This window comes from Hetaerina americana, unplaced genomic scaffold (genome assembly GCF_022747635.1).
Source record: "Hetaerina americana unplaced genomic scaffold, ioHetAmer1.1.p SCAF_3, whole genome shotgun sequence".
NCBI classification, from domain to species: Eukaryota; Metazoa; Arthropoda; class Insecta; order Odonata; family Calopterygidae; genus Hetaerina; species Hetaerina americana.
This window is the reverse complement of record NW_027286874.1, coordinates 107,775,013-107,801,051: the sequence shown is the minus strand read 5'-3', so window position 1 is coordinate 107,801,051 and position 26,039 is coordinate 107,775,013. Positions and strand designations below refer to the sequence as shown.

At 42.5% G+C, this 26,039-nt stretch overlaps 1 protein-coding gene across 4 annotated transcripts in view; it reads right to left on the bottom strand.

Annotated features, from left to right (window-relative positions):
- The window catches only part of Amph (amphiphysin), a 235,740-nt gene that overhangs the window by 18,248 nt on the left and 191,453 nt on the right, over positions 1-26,039 (bottom strand). For all 4 annotated transcript variants that reach the window (XM_071587455.1, XM_071587457.1, XM_071587456.1 and 1 more), the window contains exons 2-4: positions 7,199-7,334; positions 2,730-2,920; positions 716-988 (exon numbers count right to left, since the gene is read on the bottom strand). In XM_071587455.1, coding sequence (XP_071443556.1) covers positions 716-988; positions 2,730-2,920; positions 7,199-7,334 — 600 coding nt within the window. The remainder of the gene's footprint in view (positions 1-715; positions 989-2,729; positions 2,921-7,198; positions 7,335-26,039) is intronic.

Sequence of the window (26,039 nt, the reverse complement as noted above, 5' to 3'; positions counted from 1 at the left end):
GACTGCCCTAAAATTAATTTAATGAAGACATTTCAAAATTAATACACATTAAATACAGTGAATTATAGTTGTGTGTGTGCTGTTGAAAAGACCACCTCAGGCAATACATAATCACTAAATGCAAAATGCACGCAATACAATAGAACCCCATATAAAAAATTGTTCTTTTTAATCACTCTTCAAAATTTTAAAACTGATTTTTGTTGCACAATGATATCTTATGAAGCAATCACACCTGATAAGTCTTTTCAAGTAATGATACTTACTTCAGCCAGAAAAATTCTGATTTGCCAACATTTATAAGCAGCCATTTCATCATTCTAGTTTAGATTAAATGTTAACATCAGAGTGTTCAGAATATCATGAAGAAATTATTTTGTAACTTTTACAAGTCAGACAACATACAATATGGCTGAGTTTTCATAAGTAGTACATCATATTGCCATGTGTCAAAGGTAAAATAAGGAGCAACTAAGCATCTTCACCAAATGTTACATCGTTTGCATTTGAAAATCTTTATAAGGCTTTAATAGTCCTTCAATGGTACACTTAAGGTAGGGAGAGTATCACACACATAATATATCAACAGGATGTCTATTATTATTTGGGTTCATAACCAGTCTATAGTGCCAGCCAGGAAGAAATATGTTATTTATCGATTAAAATTCCTTGCGCTGTGACGCAACTTGTGTAGGATCACTACAGCTATGCACACCTTTGACGTTTCGGCGTGGAAGACTTGCTCAGCAGAGAACAGAGTCTGAAGATTTGTGACCAGGAAGAGCACTCTGGAGTCGTAGAGGGCAGGCAGTTCATCATGGAGCTCACTGTTGAGGACCTCGTACGTCCTCTTGGCTTCCTCCAGCATCTCTTTCGATTTAGCAACCTTTATGTCATCTCGCTTCTTTGGGTTGCTCTGCAGTGATTGGAAATTGTGCCTCTGACTGTCAAAGTCAACCAATTTGCGGCCTCGCTTCTCAATTTTCTTCTGTTGGGTTGTCCATTCAAGTTGAAATGGTAGCCACGACCGAAAAATGTAACAAAAAAACAAAAAGGTTTAGAAGTAGTTCAATCGGCTACAGTAACTTTCTAACTCCAAGGAATCACACACCAATAACAAAGGGGAAACCCCAAATTTAGTAGTGTATTGATTTTTGTGCAATCATTAGTCATTCATATTTTATTTAGTGACTAGCCTTAATAAAAGATAAGGTCCTTCATTAGATTCTATTTATAAATCAATTTAACTATTGGCACAGAATGAAGTGAAAAATATTTTTGCAATATTTTAACATGTTTAAATTCATTATTATAACAATTATGAGAATCTGAATAAAATATTGATTGAGAAACAATAACAAACAAGGCTATGGTGTTTGAAAAGTATACATTTTTGACAGCTTCATTTGATTCAAACAGCATGAAAAAAGATTTTTATTAATGCCTTCTTACAAGCTTGAATTAAAATGCTTGAAAACAAGAAACAGTGATTTTTAACCACTTTTTGTTCTGAAACATCAACATATGGAGAACATCAATGATATCAGAAAGTTAAACAAAACTGAGGATAAATTCTTAGCACAGTATGTTTAGTAAAAACTTACGGCCAAAAGCAAGATAATATATTTGAGATAACTTTTTAGATATGAGAACACCTGAATGCAAAAATATGGAACTTAACTTGAGTTTTTTAGATGTTTTACTCTACACAATTTCTTGGCAACATGAGGCCTTTCCATTTAAATTTTCAGAAAATGTTGAATAATGGGATTTATAAATAGTGCAACACAGAGATAACCATTTCAAGACTCCATCTGCTAAGAAACAGGTTTAGGGCATCAGAGTTAGGGGAAATAAATGAGATTAGCGGCTCATGAAGAGTACTGAGTTAGGGACCACAATGTAACCCTGTCAAGGAGATGTTCTCCATCAAATTCAATCATCATGAGGAAGATGTCAGGACCTCTTGCGAATCAGAACACAGATATCCCAAGTAACAGAATAATTCCTTTCAAAATCAGTTCGCTTCGGAAGGGTTCTGAATTGAACACATTTACTCTCCAGCCAATAGCTCCTCCTGCCGGCCGAAGCTTGGATTGTATTCTCCTCTTACGTTCAAAAACATCATTAAGAACTCAAAGGAAGCTATTTCTTTTAACTATTTATTACATAATAACAAAATTGAGATCAATAAATCATTGAGAGTAACTTAAAATATGAGAAATCACTAGTAAGAAGCCAACATAATTTAATGAAGGTATTTAAAAAGAGTTAAAGATGCTGTGTTTCTATAAGATCGAAATTAAAAAGTAAGCACAGATTCCTTTATCTGATATGTAAAATAGTTTACAATTTTGAGAATCTGAGTGCTCACCAGCATCAGAAAATACAGTAAAAGTGATCACAAAATAAATGGGGTGAAATTATGCAAGAATAAAACACATTTGACTTAATGTACGCATTATCAATGGGAAAAAAATGGTATTTTCTTCACTGATGACAAAATATGAGCAATCCACTGGTTTGAAATCATTTTGGTCACACAAAAAGAAAATTTTATGAGAGATTTAGCAAAAGCAAAAGACATTCACAGCCTCTAAAGATCTAGTTACCATTATTGAGCAATACTGTTCATGTTAAGAATCGACACATAGAAATACCATCGAGTTGGCTGGCAGGGCAAGAAAAGTAGATTAGTGCATACACTAGTTAAAGTAAGTTTCACTAACCCTCATTTCAGGGAACTGGCTTTGGTAGGAGTTGAGTGGTACAAGCACTTGGTCCGCCAACTTGTGGCCAAAGTCATGCCAGAGCATTTCAACATTTTGAGCTTGTACATATAGAAGTTCGTGTCCATTCCAGTTGCTTTCATAAATCTCATTTAAGGAGTCAAACAGTGATTTGCTAGCTGCGTGACTGGCTGTAATCAGGAAACAATACCACAATTATTAGCACAAAAATTTACCTTACTCTAGTGATTTCAGAAATTAATCATATACAAACAATATGTATACACAAAAAGCTGAGGAAAATTTGAATGAATATTAGCTTGCAATATTTATTTATATATAAGGCATACATGAATATATTCACTACTTTATTTAAGAGTGGATAATTCTGTGACAAAAACTTTCATGCTGACGTGAGGAAATAACAACATACTAGATATTCCCACTATGTTAAGAACACATTTGTATAGGGTCCTAAAATCTCAAATGATATAATACGTTCACAGAGACTGAAGTTGGTGGCCTATCTGAGTTAAAGACCCAACATTATTGTTCTCAGATAACAGCCCTGAAGGAATACCATCATCACTGGTCAACGAATCTTGTTTTTGTTGGATACAATGCTTTTATCATTTTTTTCTCATGGCTAGACTGCTCATGTCTGCTCATTTCTTTGCTTTGATGTCTGTAATTTGTCTCATCTATCTCATCCTGAGCCCATCCTTCTGCTTTTCCAGTTCACTCTTCCCTCAGTGTCAACAGGCCACCCCATCACAAAATTATACACATCTCTCTCCCACATTACCACATTTCCATTGCTTGCAATATACTCTTTTTGGAGGCTCCTACTGCCAAACTAAATCTCACTACCATTTGAAAGCTTATTCATGGCATTCAAATCAAGTCTTTCCTTAATTCCAGGTCTGCTTTGATAGCTTTCATTGCACCATTCTGCGGACCTAAGTCTTCTTCAATCGGGGTTTTTACACCAGTCATTTTCTTCTTGCTTTAAACTTCACCGCCTATGTCACTTTACAAGTAACAAAACTATCTCAATACTTCTAGCTTCTAATTACTTGCTTATATATCTGTATTTTCCTCTGTACTCGTCCACAGACCATAATCTTCACATCATTTACCTTCACACTACACTCTTCTACCTCTTTCTCTTAACTAACAGGCATCCACTTCGTGACCACTGATGCAACCTTCATCCTTATTTTAATCCCTCTGCAGAAGATAATCTTCACCCAGGGCGGACATGCCTTCTAAGTGGTGGTATTGGAATCACTCCATGGCTCTCAGAACATAATGCATTTCTTTTATTTGAAGCTCTCGCCATTTTTGTCACAAAAACATCTAACATTAAACTTTTCCATAATCAAACTGTGGATTATGCCACAAAATTAACACAAGGGGTCTGTAAATTTAGAAATAAGCCTAGCAACACTGGAGGCGCTGGGCTTGGAGGGGTGGCAGGGGAACATGTGATCCGCCTTCAGTACGGGTTTGACCTCCCTCGAGTCACTTGGTTGTCCATAGCGATTTTTTTTGCGAAAGTTTTTTCTCATGTGTTCTAAAAATGAGTGACATCAATTTCGAGCAACGGTGTGTTGTCAGTTTTTTTGCTTCAGACTCGGGCACAGTGCAACGGAAACTCTTGATAAACTTCAGCAGGCCTACGGAGATGGTGTTTTGTCAACAGCCCAGATTTTTCGGTTGATTAGAGGCATTTTCAGAAAGAAGAGAGTTGATTGAAGATGAACCACGAAGCAGAAGGCCTTCATCTTAAAGAACCGATGAACATGTCGACAGAATCTGGGCTGTTGTGCGTTCGTATCGTCGGCTGACAGTCAGAATGATCGGAAAAAGTTGAATTTGACTCACACCACCATTCATCAGATTTTGATCAATGAATTGGGGATGAGAAAAATCTGCGCAAAAATGGTTCCAAAAAACCTTTCGCAAGACCAAAATCAACTTCAATAAACGAGTTTTTGGCCAGAATAAAGCATTCCCGTGTCTCCTCAGCCTCCTTAATTGCCTGACTTGAGTCCTTTTGACTTTTTTCTCTTCCCAAATTTGAAAAATCACCTCAAGGGAACTCATTTTGAAACAGTCGAAACTATTCAAACGGCTGTAACCGACCAGCTGAAGGCTATTCCTGTATCAGAGTTCCAGCACTGCAATAAGGAGTGGAAGAACCTTCTACAGCACCGTGTGGCTTCAGAGGGAAGTTATTTTGAGGGTGACAACATAAAATTGTTATTCTATTTGAATGAAAAAATTAAAAACATCAGTCTCATTACTTAATTCACAGACCTCGCATTCCTAGAATTTACAAATTCCCAAGAAACTATTGGAGATGCCTCAACAGTAACATTTAGATCACAACATCTTATTCCTTTAAAGCCCCCAAAATTTCAGAGTTTAAGAAGTTTCCTTGATAGCTTAACTGGTTAAAGCACTCGGCCTGACATCAAAGGATTCGGGTTCAAATTCCTGTCAAGGTGAATGATTTTTACACTCTGAAATTGTGGCATTGTACTCCAAGAATATTTAATTGTGTTCTGCATTCTAGGCCAGTAGATAATTCATTCAGTGAATTGGTTAGTGCTGCCAAAAGAACAGATGTTTAATATTATCTTCATAGACTTTTAGACATGAACTTATTCTTTCTTCTTCAGAGTGAGTAGCACATTCACCCCAAATTCTGGCCGAACATATCCAGAACACCTTAACTTTATTTACATAAAATCAACATTTGTTAACATATGTTTCATCACCACTTAATATGGAAAGTGACTACCCTGACACAAACTAGATTCTTGATAATACCACAAATAATTGTCAGGAAAGAGGGAGTCTGCTCATATCCACCATACATTTCTAAACATGACAGCTATTCCATAACCCCTCAAAAAAAGGAAGACAATTACCTTTTCCCCTTGTGCCTTGACTCAGTACCATGCATAATTTTGGAATTATGAACTCAAGTTCTACTAATTATAAACAATTTACATCATATGTGTGTTTCAGAATACATATCTAGATAAATTAATACGCAATACAAGTTGTAAACAATATGAAATGTGGTAGCATAGTGGAGAAATATATGCATGCTATAAAGTAGTTGTCATATATTTTATGTGCTCACTTGCTCTCGTAGATGAAATGAATAGGCTTAATAATCCTTTGATCCATTTTAATACAATGACTTACACTTTACATAGGTATTGTGTTCAAAAAATGCATTACAATAATTATTATTAATGCTTGAAGGGTGAGCGATGGAGGATCCTTTTTCTCAACACCAACTAGTAATTATTTTCCAATTGACAGTATGTATATATGAGGTAGTTCGCCACTGTTCAGAGGGCATGGGCTCAATTCCCATTGAACGTGGACAGCCTCAGCTTCACCCAAGCTTTGTGAAATGGGAAACACAAAACACTTATTCCATTCGATCCTCGAAAAATAATAATTTTAAGAAAAACATAAAACATCATCAACCTTCGGGTTAATTTAATTGATGAGCATTGAGCTCACAGTGAACAGGGGCCAATTTCTTTACCTCCGTCCCATGTTATCGTAAGAAGATCTGGTGCCTGAAATAGCACACTAACTCGGGTTTAGCGGGGTGTGTCCAGGTGCATCACCCTGATAACCCAAGTGCATCACCCAGATGCACTTTGACATCCCCTTGGACAACCACATCACTGACAGAAAATATGTGTCACAAACATGCATTTGAAAGTTATCTGTAGAGTTGCATTTTAACACAACTATGCCAATGACGGAATACTGCTGTAACTAAACCAAAATTATTCCCTCTAATATACTCTCAACTTAAACATTTACTGATTTAAAAATTTAGATACTCTCTTGACTTCTTTTTGGATTCCTACAATTTTTATTTCACTTTGAATACAACAAATAGGAATGTATGATGGCTGAATACAACATCTGTGGTAATCACAAAAATATCTGCGGCCATTCTCTAAGAAATAGGTTGTGCTCATGCAAAAACTTGCACATTTAAAACGTTAAGTGACTAAAATTGAATTTGATGCGAAATAAATAGGAATAAGAACTGTCTATATACAGTGACTTCTACACTTAAAATTTTCAACTGGACCATGATGAATAGTGTGTGCTTTGTGAGTCACTTAATAGAGAGTACCCAAGAAAATTCTTCACCCATCAAAAATGAATCATATCCTCAACGCAGTTATGTAGAGCAGTAAGGGTATTTGACATTAATATGTGGGTAGCAGAATCTACCACAAAATGCCTCTGGTGTATCAGCATGTACCCATTTTGAGGATTAGATTTTTTCTTGTTCCTTCAAAGAAAGAAACCAACTTTGGCCAAAGACAAAATTAAATATTGGACGGTTTCATCTTCTGTAACACACTTAACTCAAACACAATTTCCAAAAGAAATCAGCTGCAATATAACAGGCATACCTCGCATACACCGTATGTAATTGTTAAATTCCTTTTGGAGCCTGTTAGCTGAATTCTGTTGCCGCGTGAAGTTCTGAAGGTGTTCGTCGAATATGTCATCAGCTGTCCTGTCTACCTTTCCAAGATTTTGTAGAAACTGAAAGAAAATAGAAAACAACAGTTTTTACACCAAAATTTTCAACTTGAGGAGTGAGGGAAAATACATGATCACTATAAGATCGGGGTAACATTTTTACAAATGATAAATTGTAGGTAAATATGATTTATGAGTGAATCGATATTGTTTGCAATAAGATAAGACACACATAGTATTTGCTCAAAGTAACAAGCTGGACATCTAAGAAGGTACACACGTGCCATCAACTCCAGACTTCATTGAATGACACAAGTGGGAGAATCTTGAGAAATCATGCCCTCCCACAATGTCGGGCACCCGGAGTGCACTCAAATCACTGCTGTCTTTTATCATCTTAGTAGGTATTAGGTGGAATTTTCACATCACACAGGCTATCTCTGCCAGATTCCTAGACTACTATCATCTAACCAATCTTTCCTCAATCCCACTCCTTTAATTTCAATCAAATCAACCCCTTTCTTATTCCCCACAGGAAACTGAATACAAGTAAATGTGGTCTTATCGCTCTCATTACGGATATTATCATGTGGTCTTAAGACATGGTGTGTTTAACAAACATGCAAAAATACTTATTATTATCATGTGGTCTTACGACATGGTATGTTTAACAAACATGCAAAAATACTTATTATAACTGGAGGTTCGAAAATCTGCATTGAAAAAAAGAGACAAATACAATGGAAGGAACAGGGCTGGGTTCCCGAGAACCTTCCCTCCTTCGTTTAGAGGGTAAGTGACTCCTCTTCGAATTAAGAGAACACCTGTATCATACCCTCGCAGTAGGGTAGCAATGATCAAAAATATATCACCTTTGGCACTGGGCACTGCATTTACTTCACTTCAGTACAGCAGGTTTGGGTTAAAAATCAGAACTTACCAGTGCTATAAGTACTGGTATCTGTGCAGCACTAACATCTATTGTTTTCACGAAAAGGAATTTGATTTATGGTTTGGAGAGGGGGTTTCAACAGGAGTTCCACATGAAGACGTCTGATTGCTTGCCATTAAACCTCTTGGTCCATTATGCCAACACATGTTCAACATGACTTACACGTGCAGAACAAGGGATAAGAGCACCAGTGTAACGGAAAAAGACCTCCGTCTGGACCAAGCATTCACAACTTGGGTGATTCAATGGGAGGTCCTTGCCCTCATAAATGACATTAAATTACTTATTCATACTTAACAGGAATATTGCACACAATGACGTCACCCCCTTAGAGTCAACATAAGAATACATAGCAGGGGGTACTCTGAGGCAAATCATTTAACTAGAAAGCAACTCTTATGCGTATGGAAATTAATTTCTTGGGGATTGAATTGATCCAGAATTCGAAAACTGGATGCACTTGACAGGGATGAGTGGAGTAAGTTCACCTGTGCCATTTGGCGATACGTAAATAGAAGCGTGTCGGAAACGAGGGAGGCCGAAAACCCGGAGACGGGGCAGGCTGCCGTGGACGGGGTTGGCAGAGTGGGCGGGAGGGAGAGGCTGCTGGTTGGGGGACGTGGGCGGCCCCTGGTCGACCTCGCGGGCGACCCGCAGGCGGGGACGCCCGTCCATGTTTGGTCAGAGATCGACCTCTCCCCTCCCTCGCGAGCTATTTACGCACGCCATTATCCACAACCATCGCACACAGATATCCATCCGCAAGCGCCAACCTCTGGGCGGAGGAATTGTTAATAATGACGCGAAGCAAAGAAAGGAGCAACACCAATCCCCGAAGACTAACACCTTGCCATTGGGTAGACTCGAAGTCAATATTTCGTATCTGACGTCGAATAAAACCATTCCCCAGGGCAATAAAGATACTAATTCCGCGACAACCGAGCGACCTCACCGCGCAATCGCGTCACACCACTTAGGTAGGAACACACACGTCATGACGTATGATCACGGAAATCATCGACTTTTCATCGAAGGAATGCGAAGAGAGTGATCATTACGGGTTGACGTAATTCGAGAACTGAGAACCTGCACATGAGGCGATTGCGTGAATAGGAAAGAATTTCTTCCAAAGAGAACTTAATTGAAATTACCACTTTTTATTATTCTTCGGCTTTTTCTGGCAATTCTCGCTGCTTTTCCGATTGAATCGCAGAAGTCGGGAGAGGAGTCAGCTAATAAAAATATGAAATTATAGAATTACAGAGCTGTCGAAATTTACCATTACAAGTCGGCAATTTCCCAACAAGATGAAATCATGGAGTACTTATCAGAGTTCAACCACAGCAAGAGAGAAACCGACACTCGTGGCGTGTCTCCTTCAATGTCAGCTGCACGCAGGCTTGTCCTGTGCTTTTAATTGCCACATTGTCTATGAATCCACAACCAACACCGGTACACCAACGCAGATGCAGAGGAAGGACAGACGTCATGGGTGCGACCGATATGGACATTTTTGGTCACGTTACCTCCATCGCTACCCGAAAGGCGACTTGCCTCTGAAGTAGTAGTAGTAGTAGTTTTGAGGGGAGGCGACCGACAGCTGAGGTCATTTGCGCCATAGGGGATGGATAGGAAAGGATGAAGGGTGGAGAGAAACCCGGCGTCGGCATTAGCCTACTCTTTACGAGCAGGCTGATGCCAAGGGGTCCGCAGCTTAACGTCCCATCCGACGGACGGCGTACTCACTCAAAGTGCCCTCCACAAAGCACCTCAAGTAGGGATCGAGATACCTCTGAAAAATATTCAACACCGCCGGGATTTGAACCCGCGCCCTCAGGGTGGGAAGCCAGTACGTTAGCCCCCGCACCATCTCGATCCCCTTGCCTCTGAAGATGACCAGTTCGCCGTCTTGGATAATTCCATCTAACTCCAACGATTAGTGGCAGCACCCACCACCGCAAGTGAAATATTTGGTTAGGTAGCGTGAACTTCGAAGGACGGCGTTTTTGTTGTCCATCCGCATTAAAGGCGGAAACTCGTGCGTGCGATGAAGGTAGGTAGTCGTGCCACAGGCTATTTTACAGAGAATTAACGGGAGGATGCCAAAACAGTTACAATTGTCTTCCGGAAAACTGTGAACTACGACATAATACACTCCATTCATACACCGTGCTTTTTCCGCTAGTATGATATACTGGTAATCGAGCAGCACTCATCGCTATTTCGATAATAAATTTTCTGCACATGAAAAACATACAAGGCCAATGCACGAGGAATCACTCAACAGTTTCCGAAGAGGCTTATTGCAACGATTGATTGCCAACTCATCCACGAGATTTTCGCAGTGGCTGAGCAAAAGGACCGACTCTGCCATAAACGTAGAAGGAATGAGTTGACCAATTAGAAGCATAAATCCGAACAATGGTCGCATGCCACACCCGCTCCAATGGGGGCGGAAATTAACGTTTCACACAACAAAACAACGCTTAACCGACGATCAGAAAAGTGCTAAATGCAGTGGAAAACCGCAATTATTACAGATTTTACTTAATCGATTATTACAGAAGCCGTGGGTGACCTAATTAAAATTCTCCCATTACACGCGAAACTGATCTTTATAAATATGCAACAGCAAACAAACATCCAGTTTAAATTAAACGGTCACTGGGAAATGAACCTGCGACCATCCGCACCGATGACAGAAGTAACTTATTACTCCAAAAGCCCAAGCAATAGAGTACGAAATCGATTCGACGCTCAACAATTATCCTGGCACAACACACCAAGCAGACAGCTGCAAAAACAATCCCAACTGACGCTCGTCCAGGAATAATATAAACTCTCATCACGTTCAGGACTTTCACCAGTGCACGAAGGGAGTGCCATGGGGAGAAAAGAGGTGTGTTTTTTCGTCCGTTTACGGAAGAAGAAAACCACGGGACATTTGCGAACAATCTAAGATAGGGAGGTTGAGGTATACTAAAGAGCGTTAGCAGGCTAAAAAGATGGTGGGTGAAACTATATGGCTGGAGGAGTGAGAGATAGACGGATTTCCACACCTAATAGGCTTAGTCCACTTATAATAAAGTCCCGGATGTGCGAGTGGGACGAGAGAGAAGGGCAGGCGGAAGACAACCACGAGACGCATCATGCATGGGCCCACATCTGAAGAGCGCCGGGAATACCACCACTTCTCCCACAACTGGTCTCTCACACGCTCTCCCGAAGACTCCTACCAATGAATGCCCACCTTCTTCATCGCACCTAATTCAGTCTCCTCAAAAATAAAGGTAGGATAATAACTCAACACCTGCATGAGTGCTAATCAAAACGGCTTCGCACAATTTGCACTTTCGGCGAGGGACCAGACGTCTATAGACTTCATGCAACAAATATAATAATAAATAAATCAATTCTGACAGGTTTCTTAGAAAGCGCTAATCATTACCTTACATTTTTAACTTGCTTACGGTAAATATTAGAATTGCCGATAAGTGTACAGCGTGCTATTATTATTGCGAAGGCAGATGATATCCGAAATTGGAGGGAATATGTTTGCATAAGTTTGAACGAACCAACACTCGAAAAGCGACACGAGCGTGTGCCGACGAGCACCTGCGGGAACACCGCTCGACAACGCGGCGGTGGCATTCGCGTTACGGCTAGAGGACTGAAACAATGGACGCTTAAAATTCGAGCAGTCTCTTTTCCCCATAGAAATAAACTGCACACTCCCACCCACCTTTCTCCAACCAGTGCTGCCACCTGCAATCATCGAAAAATTAGGGCGGCTGCAAGAACGAGAGATGGGCACGGACAATATCCGGCCATCGAAGCGGGTGGGCGCCCCATCCTCCCCCTACCCCTTGCTCACCCCCAAGATCGCTTCGAAGATTTCGGCGTTCGGACTTCACCAGGGGGAGGAAACTACCCGCTCTTTTCTTCTTGGTTTATTCAATGTTCCGGAGTGCGGCCCTGGTCGTCAGCGCCCCCCACCCCCACCTTCCCCCACAGCCCATGCTTCTGAGGCCCGCCCTTCCGGCGAGGCCGCACACGAGATGATAACGTGCTCGCGGATGTTGGGATGGAAAAAAAGCCTTCGAGTGACAAGCCTTCAAAATTTCTATTTTTAAGTAAAAACGGGCATTTCCAAATAATTCTGCTATGCTCTTTAATACTTCAATGTGAATGCAGAAATATATCCAGATTTCATATATATATATATTAAAAGTGGCAGTGTTATCTCCCAGAGGTGTTGAGGAGGACCTACATCTATTACACAATACCGTGGCCTTTTAAGAACCAAAGCACTTCGACATGGACCAATTCTACATGCAGAACAACTTCTGCGCAATAGTTGCCATAAAAACCATCTGCATTATCCTCGTTCATTCTTCAGATCCACGTTCTTTCCTCCTCCCCTCAGGCCATCCACAATTCCTATCCCTTTCCCTCACTCCCTCGCCCTCACATCTATCACAATCTCACACACTCAATTGCCCCTCCATCTCTCTTCCTGCCTTCCTCCCAATATCCAACCTTCTCCCTTCCCCTAACCATGCCTAGCAATCCTTCGTTTGCCTCCTTTCCGCCCATCTCCTTCTCTCAATTCTTCCCAGCACCCACATCTCACAAGCTTTCTATCTACGCCATCCTCTTTCTTCAACGACAATGCTATCGGAAGCATAATCGCTACGATACTAATCAAGAGGCCTTCACATTCAAAACATTTAGATTTTTCTTATCAATTCTTATCTTAATACTAATATGCCAATTTTCATTCGAAATACTTCCCGAATAAGTGTTGTGCCAACTTTAATTCATGGCCTTTCACTTTGATATGTGATTCAGTCGTCCTGTTCTTTGAGAATATCACTTTTTTTCCCCTAACACATACCTCCATCCAATACTTCTCGAATTGATAATGCAATTCGCCCAGAAATTACTCCAGTCCCACGGTTAATTGGCAAACTAAAGCTTGACATCTGCATACAAGGTGAATTAATAAATTAAAATTTTCATTCCAATCGCCATCCCCGTGACTTCCTTACCATTTCCTCCTCGTAGTATTTAAACAGTACGGGCTTCATTGGACGATCTTGTTTTACTCCTGTACATATTACGCACACCCCACCCTTTTTCTCCATGCACTACCCTTTTGCATGACGTGCGAGGACTACACACAGATGCCTTCGCATTCACTGAGCGTAACTTCAAGAGAGTAAAATTGCAATGGTATTCCACAATTAATATACTGTCAAACATTTCGGCATTACCAGTGCGTATACTTATCTCAAATTGGGGGGTTACCAGTATCTGACTCTTGTTCATAACAAAAGAAAAATGAGTCGCCGCAACTCTCCTCTATCAGCCGATCTACTGGCATTCAGCCAGGGACAATGCACAAAAATGAACGTATTTTCCTACTAGCCCTCATCACACCTCATTGCCAATACACGCGCTGCATTCCCACTGTGCAGCCGTCCGTCAGGGGTGTGTCCCATCCGCGCGCAATCCCAACCCGCGACGAACGCACGAAAAGCAGCACGCCACTTTCCCCGGGAGAACAAACTTCCTCCCTCAACACAGCGCGCACAACATCGAAGCTCCGGATATACATAGATTAGTGAATGCGAACGACAAGCAATGAGTGGTGGTGGTGGCTTTGCCGCCGCACTCCCACCAACACACATCTCCCTCCCGGCGATTCAACAGCTCCTCCGCCCCACCTCCTTCCCGACTCCGCTCGTAATCACCCCCGACGCGCTCCCACTCCCACGCTCGGCCACGGCATAGGGGATGGGGGGGGGCGAGATAATTCCCGTTGGGGAGGGGGAGGAGGGCACTCGAAAATGAGGCCAGACGAATTAAAAATCGCACCCTTTCGAGTGCTCGATCTTGTGTTTACCCCAGTATCTAACGCACGCATAAAATGTCATGGCGGAAGTCGACGACGACGCCCAGATGGCGGTGGCAGAATGTCACCATTGTTGTGGCAGGAAAGTCATGAAAACTCCCATCGTCAATTTTACATAAAACTTTTTAATTTTCCGCAAAAAAAACATTGGGTTTTGGTTGGGAAAGACTGCAGACTCTTCTATCGACGCGCGATATTTGCCCATAGCTACCGGTGGAAAAAGAAGATCATATTTGACATGAATCCGGCGATCAAGATAGTGCGGGGGCTAACGCACTGGCTTCCCACCCAGAGGGCCCGGGTTCAAATCCCGCCGGTTTTGAATATTTTTCAGAGGTATCTCGATCCCTGCTTCAGGTCCTCTGTGGAGGGCACTTTGAGTGAGTGCGCCGCCCGTCGGATGGGACGTTAAGCTGCGGACCCCTCGGCGCCTTTCGTAAAGAGCAGGCTGATGCCGACGCCGGGTTTCTCTCCCCCCTTCATCCTTTCCTGTCCATCTCCTATGGCACAAATGACCTCAGCTGTCGGTCGCCTCCCCTATATACTGCTCAAAATCAACACTGCACACTATTTTAACCGAACATTTGGGTTAAAAAAAAATGTCTACAAAAATTTGCACATTCAGCATTGATTGTTCGCCAGTTTCTGGAAAATAATTCAATCGCCTTGATCCTTGATCATCCTCCTCCTTATTCGCCACATCTCGCCCCCTGAGGCTTTTTACTGTTCCCAAAATGCAGAAATGTGATGAGGGGACTTATCACTGGGAAGATGTGGAAAACACAATAAAGCAAGAAATGACGAGAAAACTAAAAAGCCTAACTGCTATGGACTTCCATGGGCGCTTTATAAACAGTGGACAAGAAGAAGATGGAATATGAATTAGTCTATGCACATTATATCCTATGAATGGAGAGTACTTTGAACAGGGGAGAAAATCATTAATACTACGCAGTATTAAACGAACACTGACCAACTAGACCAAGTCATCGATGGCTATTAATTGCCAATGGCTCATCTATGCTCTCGAGAGATTGTCTAGCGTAAGGCATACTACCGAATCCTGCCACTGGCACTGAGAAGTCAGCGCATAGGGCTAGCAATTTTGTTTCTCATTACACATTACGCTGTTTGGGAAGTGACGATTGGTAGCGAAGAGAATAAAGAGAGTCCAACCGGACAGACATGTAACTGGTATTACGGATTTCGATTCCGGTGCCTGCCGCAGTAACAGAGCGGACATCGGGGCTAACATTCGTAATGGACCCTAGAGTCACTGGCTTAAGGCGAATAATAATAAATTTAACCGAAATCGGGTGCATGCGAACGCTGAAACACTCGGAAAAGCCAGGTAGCGAAAGGTATTGAACGGTAGTTTTCGCGGAGATTTAGAAATTATCATTGAGCGGACGTTTTCTAACGATTGTTTGGTTCGGAGGAAGCAAGGATCGTTCGCTAGAAAGGCGAGAGAATTACGGAGGAAAGGTTGAACGAGGAGATAATCAAGGCGCCAAAGCACAACTCGCCAGATAGCACACGTACGTACGAGTATCACCCAAGGACTAATACGAGCGGAGGTTAATGTCCCGCCAGATTCCCGTAGGAAGCGAGCAGTGCAAACAAGGAACGAGGAGGTGGGGGGGGGGAGAGTGAGGAGTAGGAGGAGGAGTTGGGCCCACTTGTCTCGGGCGCAGCGACGAACAGCGCGCATCGGGCGCACCCAAGGCCCTTTAAAATCTTTAAGACGGGTGGAGCTCTGCTTTCATGGATCGTAAGACGCGAGTGGGAGGAGGACGGGGTGGGGGGGGGGAAGGGAATAAGGCGTGTCCCACGACGCAAGTGAACGGGGGAAGCCCTAGAGCATTGCGCACGCCCAATGTATTCAATCGCCAATGCCGAGCGGACAATACAATTGCAACAGTAATGGCGGCGTCTGATTTTCTATAAAATATCATCTTCCCGTTTAAACACGAAATAATTAATTGCACACGGACGATGCAATTTCCCACGTCTTCTCTTCTATGCATATACTCGGAAGTATTTGGGCAAATAATCTTCTTTGGTGTTTCGCCGAAAAGCGACTTGAAACTGAAGTCAAGTCTCTAACTATATATATATATATATATATATATATATATATATATATATATATATATATATATATATATATCTATATATGTCCAGTGGGTAGAGCGTTGGACTACTGACCGGAGGGTCCCGGGTTCGATTTCCGGGTAAGTCTCCGGGCACCTACAGTTCCACCCAAGCTATGTGATTTCTCGGGTACCAGATCTTCCTGGGAAACCATAACCGGTACAGGGAAGGAACCCCCTACCCTGATACATGAATTTCACACGCCGCTGGGCTTAGTACTGGGTGAACTCTACCATCACCTACCAAACCGACCTTTGGGTTGATTACTGTGTCTATGATATATATATATATATACATGTGTATATATATACATGTGTGTGTGTATATATATATATATATATATATATATATATATATATGTATATATATATATATATATATATATATATATATATATATATATATATATATATATATATATATGTATATATATATATACATGTATATATATATTTATCGATGTTTGTGTGTCTGTGTATATCGTATACATATACAGGGACACAACCAAACACGACAAACCCGCCATATGGCGAACAAATATTTATTCCCATGGGTATAATTATAAGGAAAAGGGATAGGAACACACATAAGAGCATCGGCCCGGCAAGTCGAAAGATCCGTGGTTCAATTTCCGGTCAAGGAAAAATTTTGGCACTTGTGATCTGCTCGACTCCGCCTTCCCCACCTCTCTTGTGTTTGCCTTTATACATGTTTCAAAACAAACACCATTCCAGCAAGTACGGTTTCAGTCCTACCTACGTCAGGATTTATAAACCATCCATCGCCACTTCACGAAACGTAAGTGGAAGTATGTGGACTATTTCAAAAGGTCGCCTTGGTCTTTCTACACAGCATGCCCTCGGAACGGTACACAGTGAATGACTCTCAACGGAACCACGGTTATTACGAAGACTTGATAATTTGGCATGGAAACAGAAACGCACACCAATAACACTCTTTTTGTAAACACGACCCGAACTCTGCTGTACGAACTAACCGGGTGGCGCCGGGTGGGCACAGCAGTATAGGAACCCCCACCACCCTTTTCACGGACTGATCAGATGCAATGAGGTCAACTAACCGTATGGTACATAACACTTCCCCAAGATATCGAGAATGGATCCCCAATGAAATTTAGTTTTTTATCTTCTAATTAATTTCATATTTAGACAGTTACCACGGTTAATGCTTTAACAAAACGTTACCTACAATTTTATTTTATTAAAAGCCGACGATAGAGCGGGAAAGGAGATGCAGAATCCTTGTTGCTTTACAGGCACGGATTCACACCATCGCGCTTCACATCGTTAAACACTTGAGGCCGATTTCTGATTAAAAAAATGACGCCGTATAAGATATAAAGCAATGAAATATATCTTCGAAGGGCCACTGAACGGCACTTGTAGGACTGAAGGGCGAAAATGAACATCACCATATGGAGTGCAAGAAAATCCTCTCCCTAAATACAATACGTACAACACGTCGCACCCTTCCAGCATCTTCAGCATCGTGTCTCTTCCAGCCTCCCTTTTCCTTTTTGGCCTCTCTCTCAATCAATCTCTCTCTCTCTCTCTCTCTCTCTCTCTCTCTCTCTCTCTCTCTCTCTCTGTGCATTTAAGTGACAGCACGCAGTTGGCGAATGATTTTGTTGCACAACTTCTTTTAAAGTAGATATCGATTGCCAAAATTGAGACTGCACCAAGGACTAATCGAAAAGACACAGAAGGGCATAGACTTCGATGGAAGACGATTTGAAGCACAATAGTAAATACTCCTCCTGAAAATTAATTGTAAGTCAACGAAATAAATTATTCGCCAATGAGGTCGTGTGATTTGTTAGCAAAGCAAGAATGAGCAAGTAAATGTGTCCGAAAGTAACAATGAATTGAAACGATGTAATTCGCAATGGAACTGTTGACTGACAACGAACTACACCGGTTTCGATCGAGAGAGTATTTTGCTCAGTCACGCATACGCGATCAAAATGCCAGTTGATCGCCATCTGGTTGTTGAGAGAACGAGAACGCCGAGTATTAAGCCTAACATTCATTGGTACACCTTCAGTTAAACAATTTATTTAAAACATACTTAAAAAAAGAAGTTAGGCCATCATAAATAACAAATTTAAATTCAAATGCGTTCTTAAATTTAAATCAGTCCAGAATATGGAAATGATTGTGACCTCGACATCGCAAATCGAGTCTTGAAGAGTTCCAATCCCAGGCTATGAAGTAATTCCGCCACGATGTTCTCATTCCATGAAATACTACCTTGATCAAAAATTTCCCGGAATTAATTCAGAAAATTAAAAATACAAGTTTATTCATCTAAATCTATATTGTCCCCTTCAAAGTAATCCCCATCGACTGCAACACACTTATGCCAGCGCTTGATCCAATCCTCGAAACATTTTTTATATTCGGTTTTCGGTATGTCCATCAGTGCTTCCTGCGATTTTTCCATTACTTCCTCTCGGCTGCTAAAACGCGTTCCCCGTAATGGTTTTTTAACTCGATTGAACAGAAAGAAGTCACAGGGAGCCAAATCAGGTGAATTCGGTGGCTGTTGGATGGTATTTGATGCATTTTTCGTCAAAAAATTACGAATAATGATAGCACTGTGCGACGGTGCGTTATCATGGTGCAAAATCCACGAGTTTTCTGCCCACATTTCTGGTCTCTTTCGGCGAATTGCTTCACGCAAACGTCTCATAACGCCCAAATAATACTCTTTGTTTACTGTCTGGCCTTCTGGCAAAAATTCATGATGCACTACACCGTTGTAATCCATGAAAACCGTCAGCATTACCTTCTTTTTTGACTGAAAACGACGTGGTTTTTTTGGTCTCGGCTCATTTGGTGAACGCCATTCACTTGCCTGATGTCTGGATTGCGTGTCGTACTCATAAACCCACGTCTCGTCTCCAGTAATGATCCTTTTGATGAATGTGGGATCGGATTCAGCCTCGCAAATCATGTCTTTTGCGACGTCAACACGGTCTCTTTTTTGCATGAAATTGAGGTCTTTTGGCACCAACTTTGCTGCTACACGACGGAAACCCAAATCATTAACCACAATGTCTTGGGCGGATCCATAGGCAATGTTCAAGTCCTCCGCTATTTCTCTGATGGTTAATTTGCGGTTATTGACCAACATTTCTTTTACTTTGTCAATTTTTTCACCGACTTTCGATGTCGATGGTCTGCCACTGCGTTCATCATCTTCGATTGACTCACGACCACTTCTGAACCGCTCGTGCCACTGGTAAACGACCGTTTTTTTTAGAGAATCGTTGCCGAAACACTTTTCCAACATTTCCAACGTCCGTGCGCCACTAAATCCGTTTTTTACGCAAAATTTAATACAAGTTCGTTGTTGCAAATTTAAATCCATTTCTGCAATTGTAAAATATCGCCAACACACACAGAGATAGATGTACTCTTGGCTACGTAACTTTTGCAAATGTCAAGTTATGACACTAAGATTTAAAGGGAGTATCAACAACAGATGTACCAATTTAACAAAAAAAACAGAACTAAAATTGGAACGATGGGAGCGCCACACGGTGGTTATTCCGGGAACTTTTTGATCAAGGTAGTATATACTACATGCCATAGATCGGTGCGTGATTTTGAACGGTATGTGACATTGAAGAGTGCGTGATTATGGACGGAGCGTTGTTGTGGGTATGGTGTGAAGAACCTAGCCCATGTGTGATGGTGAAGGTGCGATTGGTAATCTTGAAATGTCATCGTATATAATAGCACAGTCTCATATCTGTTCTTCTGACGTGTATGTACGTATGGGCACATTGTAAGAGTAACCGTTGACCAGACTTGACCGTTGCCACCGGGGCAATTAATTGCCTAATTGCGATGAGGTAAAAAGAATAAGAAAATGCACACATTTTTCCACGTTTGCCATTGACAATGGCTCCCAATTGGCGGCACATGATGAAGGAAAGCTCAGAGCAGGGGGAGTCAGTCATGGAAGGGGAGTCGTCGCTATCACCAAACTGGGGGGAGGGGGGGGGTCTTAGTCCAACGCCTGCCATGCAAGCAACCCGCGAGAGGGCGTTTCCTGCAGCGTGGGCTACCCTCGATACAAACCCAATTGCACCAAGCTTACATCTACGTAAATACCTCGCGATCCACCCACACGGTTTGTGGCAGGGGGTGCAAGCACCAGATGGGATGGGTCAGGGATAAGGGAGAATAAGTGAGAGGAAGGGAATAGGGAGAAAAAAAAACATTCACTAAAATATCTCAAAAGGCGTAAATGTTCAAATACTCGTATATGCTCGCGGAAAACATAGTTCAGAACAAGTGTTAACTTCACCTCATAAATTAATTCTTTGTTGTACGAAAAAGAAGGCAATAAAACGGAAAATACCATTCATAACATGAAACCATTCATACGACAGATGTCCACCATGCCAAGACAGGTCTCACAGAACTTGAAATTAAGAAGGTGAAATTTTATTAATTCACGGACATGCAACCCGTGGTCCATGGCAATGGGAAGCACTGCAATTGGATACTCTCAGCCAATTGGGTCCCCTTTCAATAATTTCGAAATCACTCCGAAATACATCTACATAATACCCCGCAAGCCGCTTGGCGGGAGGTGTCAGGTCACCACCACCCGTAAAAAGGAACACAACCACATGCAAAACCAACACGTACATGCAAAAATACAACCACAGAGGCGCATAATTCAAGCAAAAATACTTTCATTCTACACGCATGCAAATACACATATACCGTCAACTGACAAACAATTGCACCACAGGATGCAGTAAGAAATCTATCCAATGACGTGCAAGGTAGAATTCAAAAAAATAAGAAGGCTAAATTCCACTGCCACACGAACATGCCAACTTGCAACGGTCTCCTCCCCAAGGGCACAGGTAGGGAATGTGACCCAACGCTGCAGGTAGCGGGAGGGTCCCTCCCCCCACAGAGAGAGACGAGGGATGGAAGGAGAAACTTAAAAACGGACAAAGTATATACAAAGTATACATTACTTGATGGCATTCTAATGGGGTTTTGGGGGTTTTCTAAATTAATTTCTTCCTCCGATGCCAAATTTGTGGACTAAAATAGAAGAAATAATTATATGACCCCTGGAAATCAGTTACGCGCGTAATTAAAAAAAACGACAGATGACTCGGATGGAAGGAATCACCTCTGAAATCCGGCTTAAAACGAAACTGGAGGGAGTGAAACTTTGGAAGACATTATGTGGAAGAGGTTTCTCTCTCCTGTGGACTTAATCCTGCTGCGTCTTTTTCTTCGTTAATGGCCCGAAATGGAGTCAGAAACATCGCGCCGCCCTCATTTTCATAACGCACTCGAGCACAAGAAGTTAGCTCGTGCCAGGAGAGGACACGTGCCACACTGTGAGATATCGAGTCGCTGACACGATCAGAAGAAGTCGTAGTTGAAGCAACATCCTCCAACATATTCCGTCAAGCGTCCAAGGCGTGCAAGGCGCTCGACCGGCGGCAATGTTTGCAAAAGCCTCTCTCGCACTCAAATCAACTCCGAGGTGATCATCCCGCGGCAATTCGGGTGGGGAATGGAGGGAAGGCCTGCCGGGAGGCGTGGGGTTTGGGGGAGTCGGTGCATCCGCCTCCAGCGCCCGACTCCACGCGGAAGGGGGGAGCCGCCGTCGAGGTCCGCGCCTCGCGAATGCCACTAGCCGAGTGACCACGCGCGTGTCCATAATGGGGCGGGGGCGGCGGGTGCACGCAAAGAGGGGGGGGGGGGAAACCGGCACCGGAAGGGCGGAGGGGGACGACAGCGGGGGGAGGGGAGGGTAGAGAGGTCCGTGCCCCCTCGTCGCCACGACAATATATATCTCGGGAAAGTTTTCAGGAGTCGTTCCTAACCCAACGGTTACCTAATACTGAGTTCATACTGAGGCGGTTGTTGGTAATTAGTATGTTTTACGTGTATATTTCAATATAGAGGAATAGATAAGAGTGTGGGAGTGTGGGCAGGTTGAAGGGCGATTTTTTTTGGTATTTTGTGTACTGAGGACGCATTATGGTCAGAGTCCCATAGATTTTTGATGAGTGGATTGTTAGTGATTGGTAATATGTCGCCTAATTTGCGTGTCATTTCGGTGAGGATCTGAAGGATTGGTTTCATTTCGAGCTATTTCCTAATTTTATCGAGGAGATCATCCCGCGCCAGTTCGGGCGAGGAATGGAGGGAAGGCCGGATCATCGTTTCTTGACGAATCAGCGGGCGCCTAACAATTTACGTATACTATATAATTTTGTTTTCCGTTGTTTGGATTTTTTGCGCGTGGATTTTGGGCGGGTGAAGCCAAGCGGGTGATGCGTACTATGAAAGGAGGGGGCAGATCATACTCTTGTAAAAAGCAGTAGCGGTTTGGTTGCGATGGACAGCGGAGATTTCGGTCCGAGTAAGGGATGTAGCGAGTTGGCAGCAGCTTTGGCGTTTGTTGTGGCGGTGTTTATGTGCGTTGCCCATGTCAGCCTTTCATCGAATATTACCACCCCTAGGAACTCTGGGGGGCAGAATACTGAGGGAGGTGGGGGGGGGGACCGTCAGCCGAGTAAATCCCTAGAGATGAGGTCAGGGTTGGGCAATACTCGAGTATTACTAATACTGATCACGTTGAACTTGTTTATTATCGCTGAAATAAGCGAGAGTCGCTTTCGGAGGGACTAACAAAACATGATCCCGCTTCTCTTTGGGCTTAGAGGCACTCCTTCCTTATAATTCTGAAAGATAGTTTAAGCAACAGTATTATTTTCTCCAGCATTTCTCACTCCCACTTCACGCGATTCCACACCCACATCCTCCATACTTTCACATCAATTTCCAACATCCTCCCTTCTTCCTTTAGTGCTCGAAGGATCTCCAGTGATTACGAAGTTTCGTACGTATCTTATCCGCTCCAATTCTCCTTCTCCACCATCTTCCTTAAGATCAAACCTAAGGAACTAACATCCCAAACCCTGCTCAATCCACGTGCTTTTGGAAGAGTCCCGATTCACGCTCAATGATATGCATCTCAAGTGAGAAAATCACAAACACGTTCAGCGGAGCGAATAAGCTCGTCCGCTCTTAAACGTTTACATTACAAGGAGGAGACAATCTTTCCGTCCGCGAGTATTTCGTCTCGAATTGAGTGCGAAATATCGAGATCAATTGGCAAGTGTCAATTCTTGTGACGAGAGATTAGTTCGACACGGAGGGGGAAAAGAAAAAAAAGCTTTATCTCAATAAATAACCGATGCAACAAATTGGTCCAAAAAAAAAAGGATTGGAAAAACGCTGCAGATTTCACGAATACTTCATTACGCTAAAAAACCGGTTTCATCAAATGGGTGACATTTTCACCAATCGCCGGTTTCATCATTAATGTGAATAAACCGGTTGCTTTGCGGCAATAAAGTTTTTTCTAATCCTCAACACGCGATTTCACAAGACTGCGCTTGAACCCCTTGAATTAAATCAATTCCACATTTACACCTACAGTTATTCTCGTATGAACGCAATCGGAGGATGATTTCAGCATGGAAGTACCTCATAAACAATTGAAAAAATAAAATTATTCGACAGAATACTTGCTTTGAAAAAACTAAATGTGAAAAAAGGAAAAAAAACTAAAGATAGTGTAGAACCCGGTTTAAATTATACGATTCGTTTGCCAGATTTCGAGCGATTTCATTTTTTTCGTTAGGATTTTCAACGATCAGTCACTAAAATACCACATCTAAAAAAATCAATTCTGTAACAACACTTTCGAGATGAGTAATTTAACTTTTAAATGGAACGGCCAACAAGATTTTCTAATCAATGCACAATTCTCAGGCGGTGGAGATTTTTACATGCAGTCGATTTGAGAATATTCTATTATTTTTTTAGGACGAATTCATTCGTCAATAAAATTCTTCATCCCACGAGTTCGCGATGTTTATCGAATGTGAGAGTGATCGGACGTCCACTGCGTATTTCATCAACAATTATGGCTTTGCCAGGCTCGCAACCACGAAATTTTACTACCCATCGATTTATAGTAGACCTATCAACAGCATCGTCACCAAAAACAGCCTTCAAACGACGGTGAATCTCAGTAGGAGTCACTAGATCAGCAGTTAATTGATAGCAGCACGCTGTTAAACTCGCGTTGACATAGCACTAGAACACGTCTCCACACTTCCGCTACTCAAAATACACTGGATGAAAGCAACGACCTCCAACCTGCTCATGCGTCTTGAGGGGGGAATGTTACTTCCACATGCCATCAGGTGTGCTTCTGAAGGTAATTTTGTTCGTGGTCTACAAGCAGGTGTGCATTAGGTTTCAGCCTACCCCCGTATTTCGGTGGACCTTGCACTGTGATTGTACATATATCTCCGATGCTCGCATAACCCTGAAGATTTTAAATGGACACCAATTGTATTTAGAAAATTTTTTTAACGAGCGTATTCTTTCAAGAAAAAAAGAATAAGCTTAAGCTTCTTGCAATTCCAAGAGGCGAAGTCGTACTTTTCACACGAGGTTTCTCGATATCGCCTACGTCCTCACGAAATCCGCATCTGTTTACTACCATAAGCCGTTTTAAACCTTTTTATCCTTCACTCGAATGCATTTATCTAACCTCCTCCGTCGAATACTAATTCCCAAAGGACATCACCTCCTTTTTATCTTAAAATTACCGGCCATTGGATGGGAAGCTGGAATCGAGATTGCTCAAGCGCCCATTGTTGAGGCGTTTAAGAAAGTGGAATAAAGCAGGAACAAACGAGTGAGCATGTTGGCTCAGAAGTAGTTGTGTCGCGGGAGGGAGGCCGAGGGGGGGTGGGGGTGCGGGAAGGAGTGGGAGGGAGGGGGTGGCATCGGATCCCCGTGCGAGGAATCAACACTCCTCTCCTTCCTCTCCGCAACCCTCGCGGGTCACTTCCCGTGACGTCCGCCCACCCCCCTCTCTACCTCCGCCAAACTCCTTCCCCCCACTACCCGCGGTGATCATTCCAGAAGGGTGAGTGGAGAGGACGTCGGAGGGGGAAGAGAGACCCCTGCGGAGAGAGGGGACCCGGATGGAGTTGCTAAGGGAGAGGAGGGAGGGGGGTGTGGTCTTTGATTACCCTTTCCCCTCCGCGGAGGGGTCATCAGAACGAGCACGTGGAACGCACTCCTCTTTGCGGGTGTCACATGCAGTGTCAAGGTGGCCGCAGCGAGGGAGCATTGATTGCCAGGTGCCGGATGAGAGGGAGTTAGTTCTCAGGGAGAATCCGAGAGAAAAGAGAAGCAACCGAGGGAAGAGTGCCATGGAAGGATACGCCGAATACAGAGGACATTGCGACGTACAACGAGCACATTTCGAACAGCAACAGATAGCAAAAGTTATGAGGGTAAAAAAAAAACTTTACACTTCCACAATAAAGATTTAACATTTCACGACCATGGTTTCGATGATGCGCAGCATCGAAACCATTGTCGTGAAATATTAAATCTTTATTGTGGAAGTGTGAAGTTTCTTTTTTACCCTCATAATGAAGGAATCCCACAAAGTTAAACCTGAAACCGCTACGCTGTTATGTTAGATAGCAGAAGGTTGACGATGAAATCAAACTTGAAATTCAACGGAAATATTAATAAAAAATTACGATAACCCGCGATCAACCAGTGTTGTTCCGGAACGCAATCGCAGACAAGCGATTAGACGAGCCTAAACAGCCTTTAAACGACGATGAATCTCA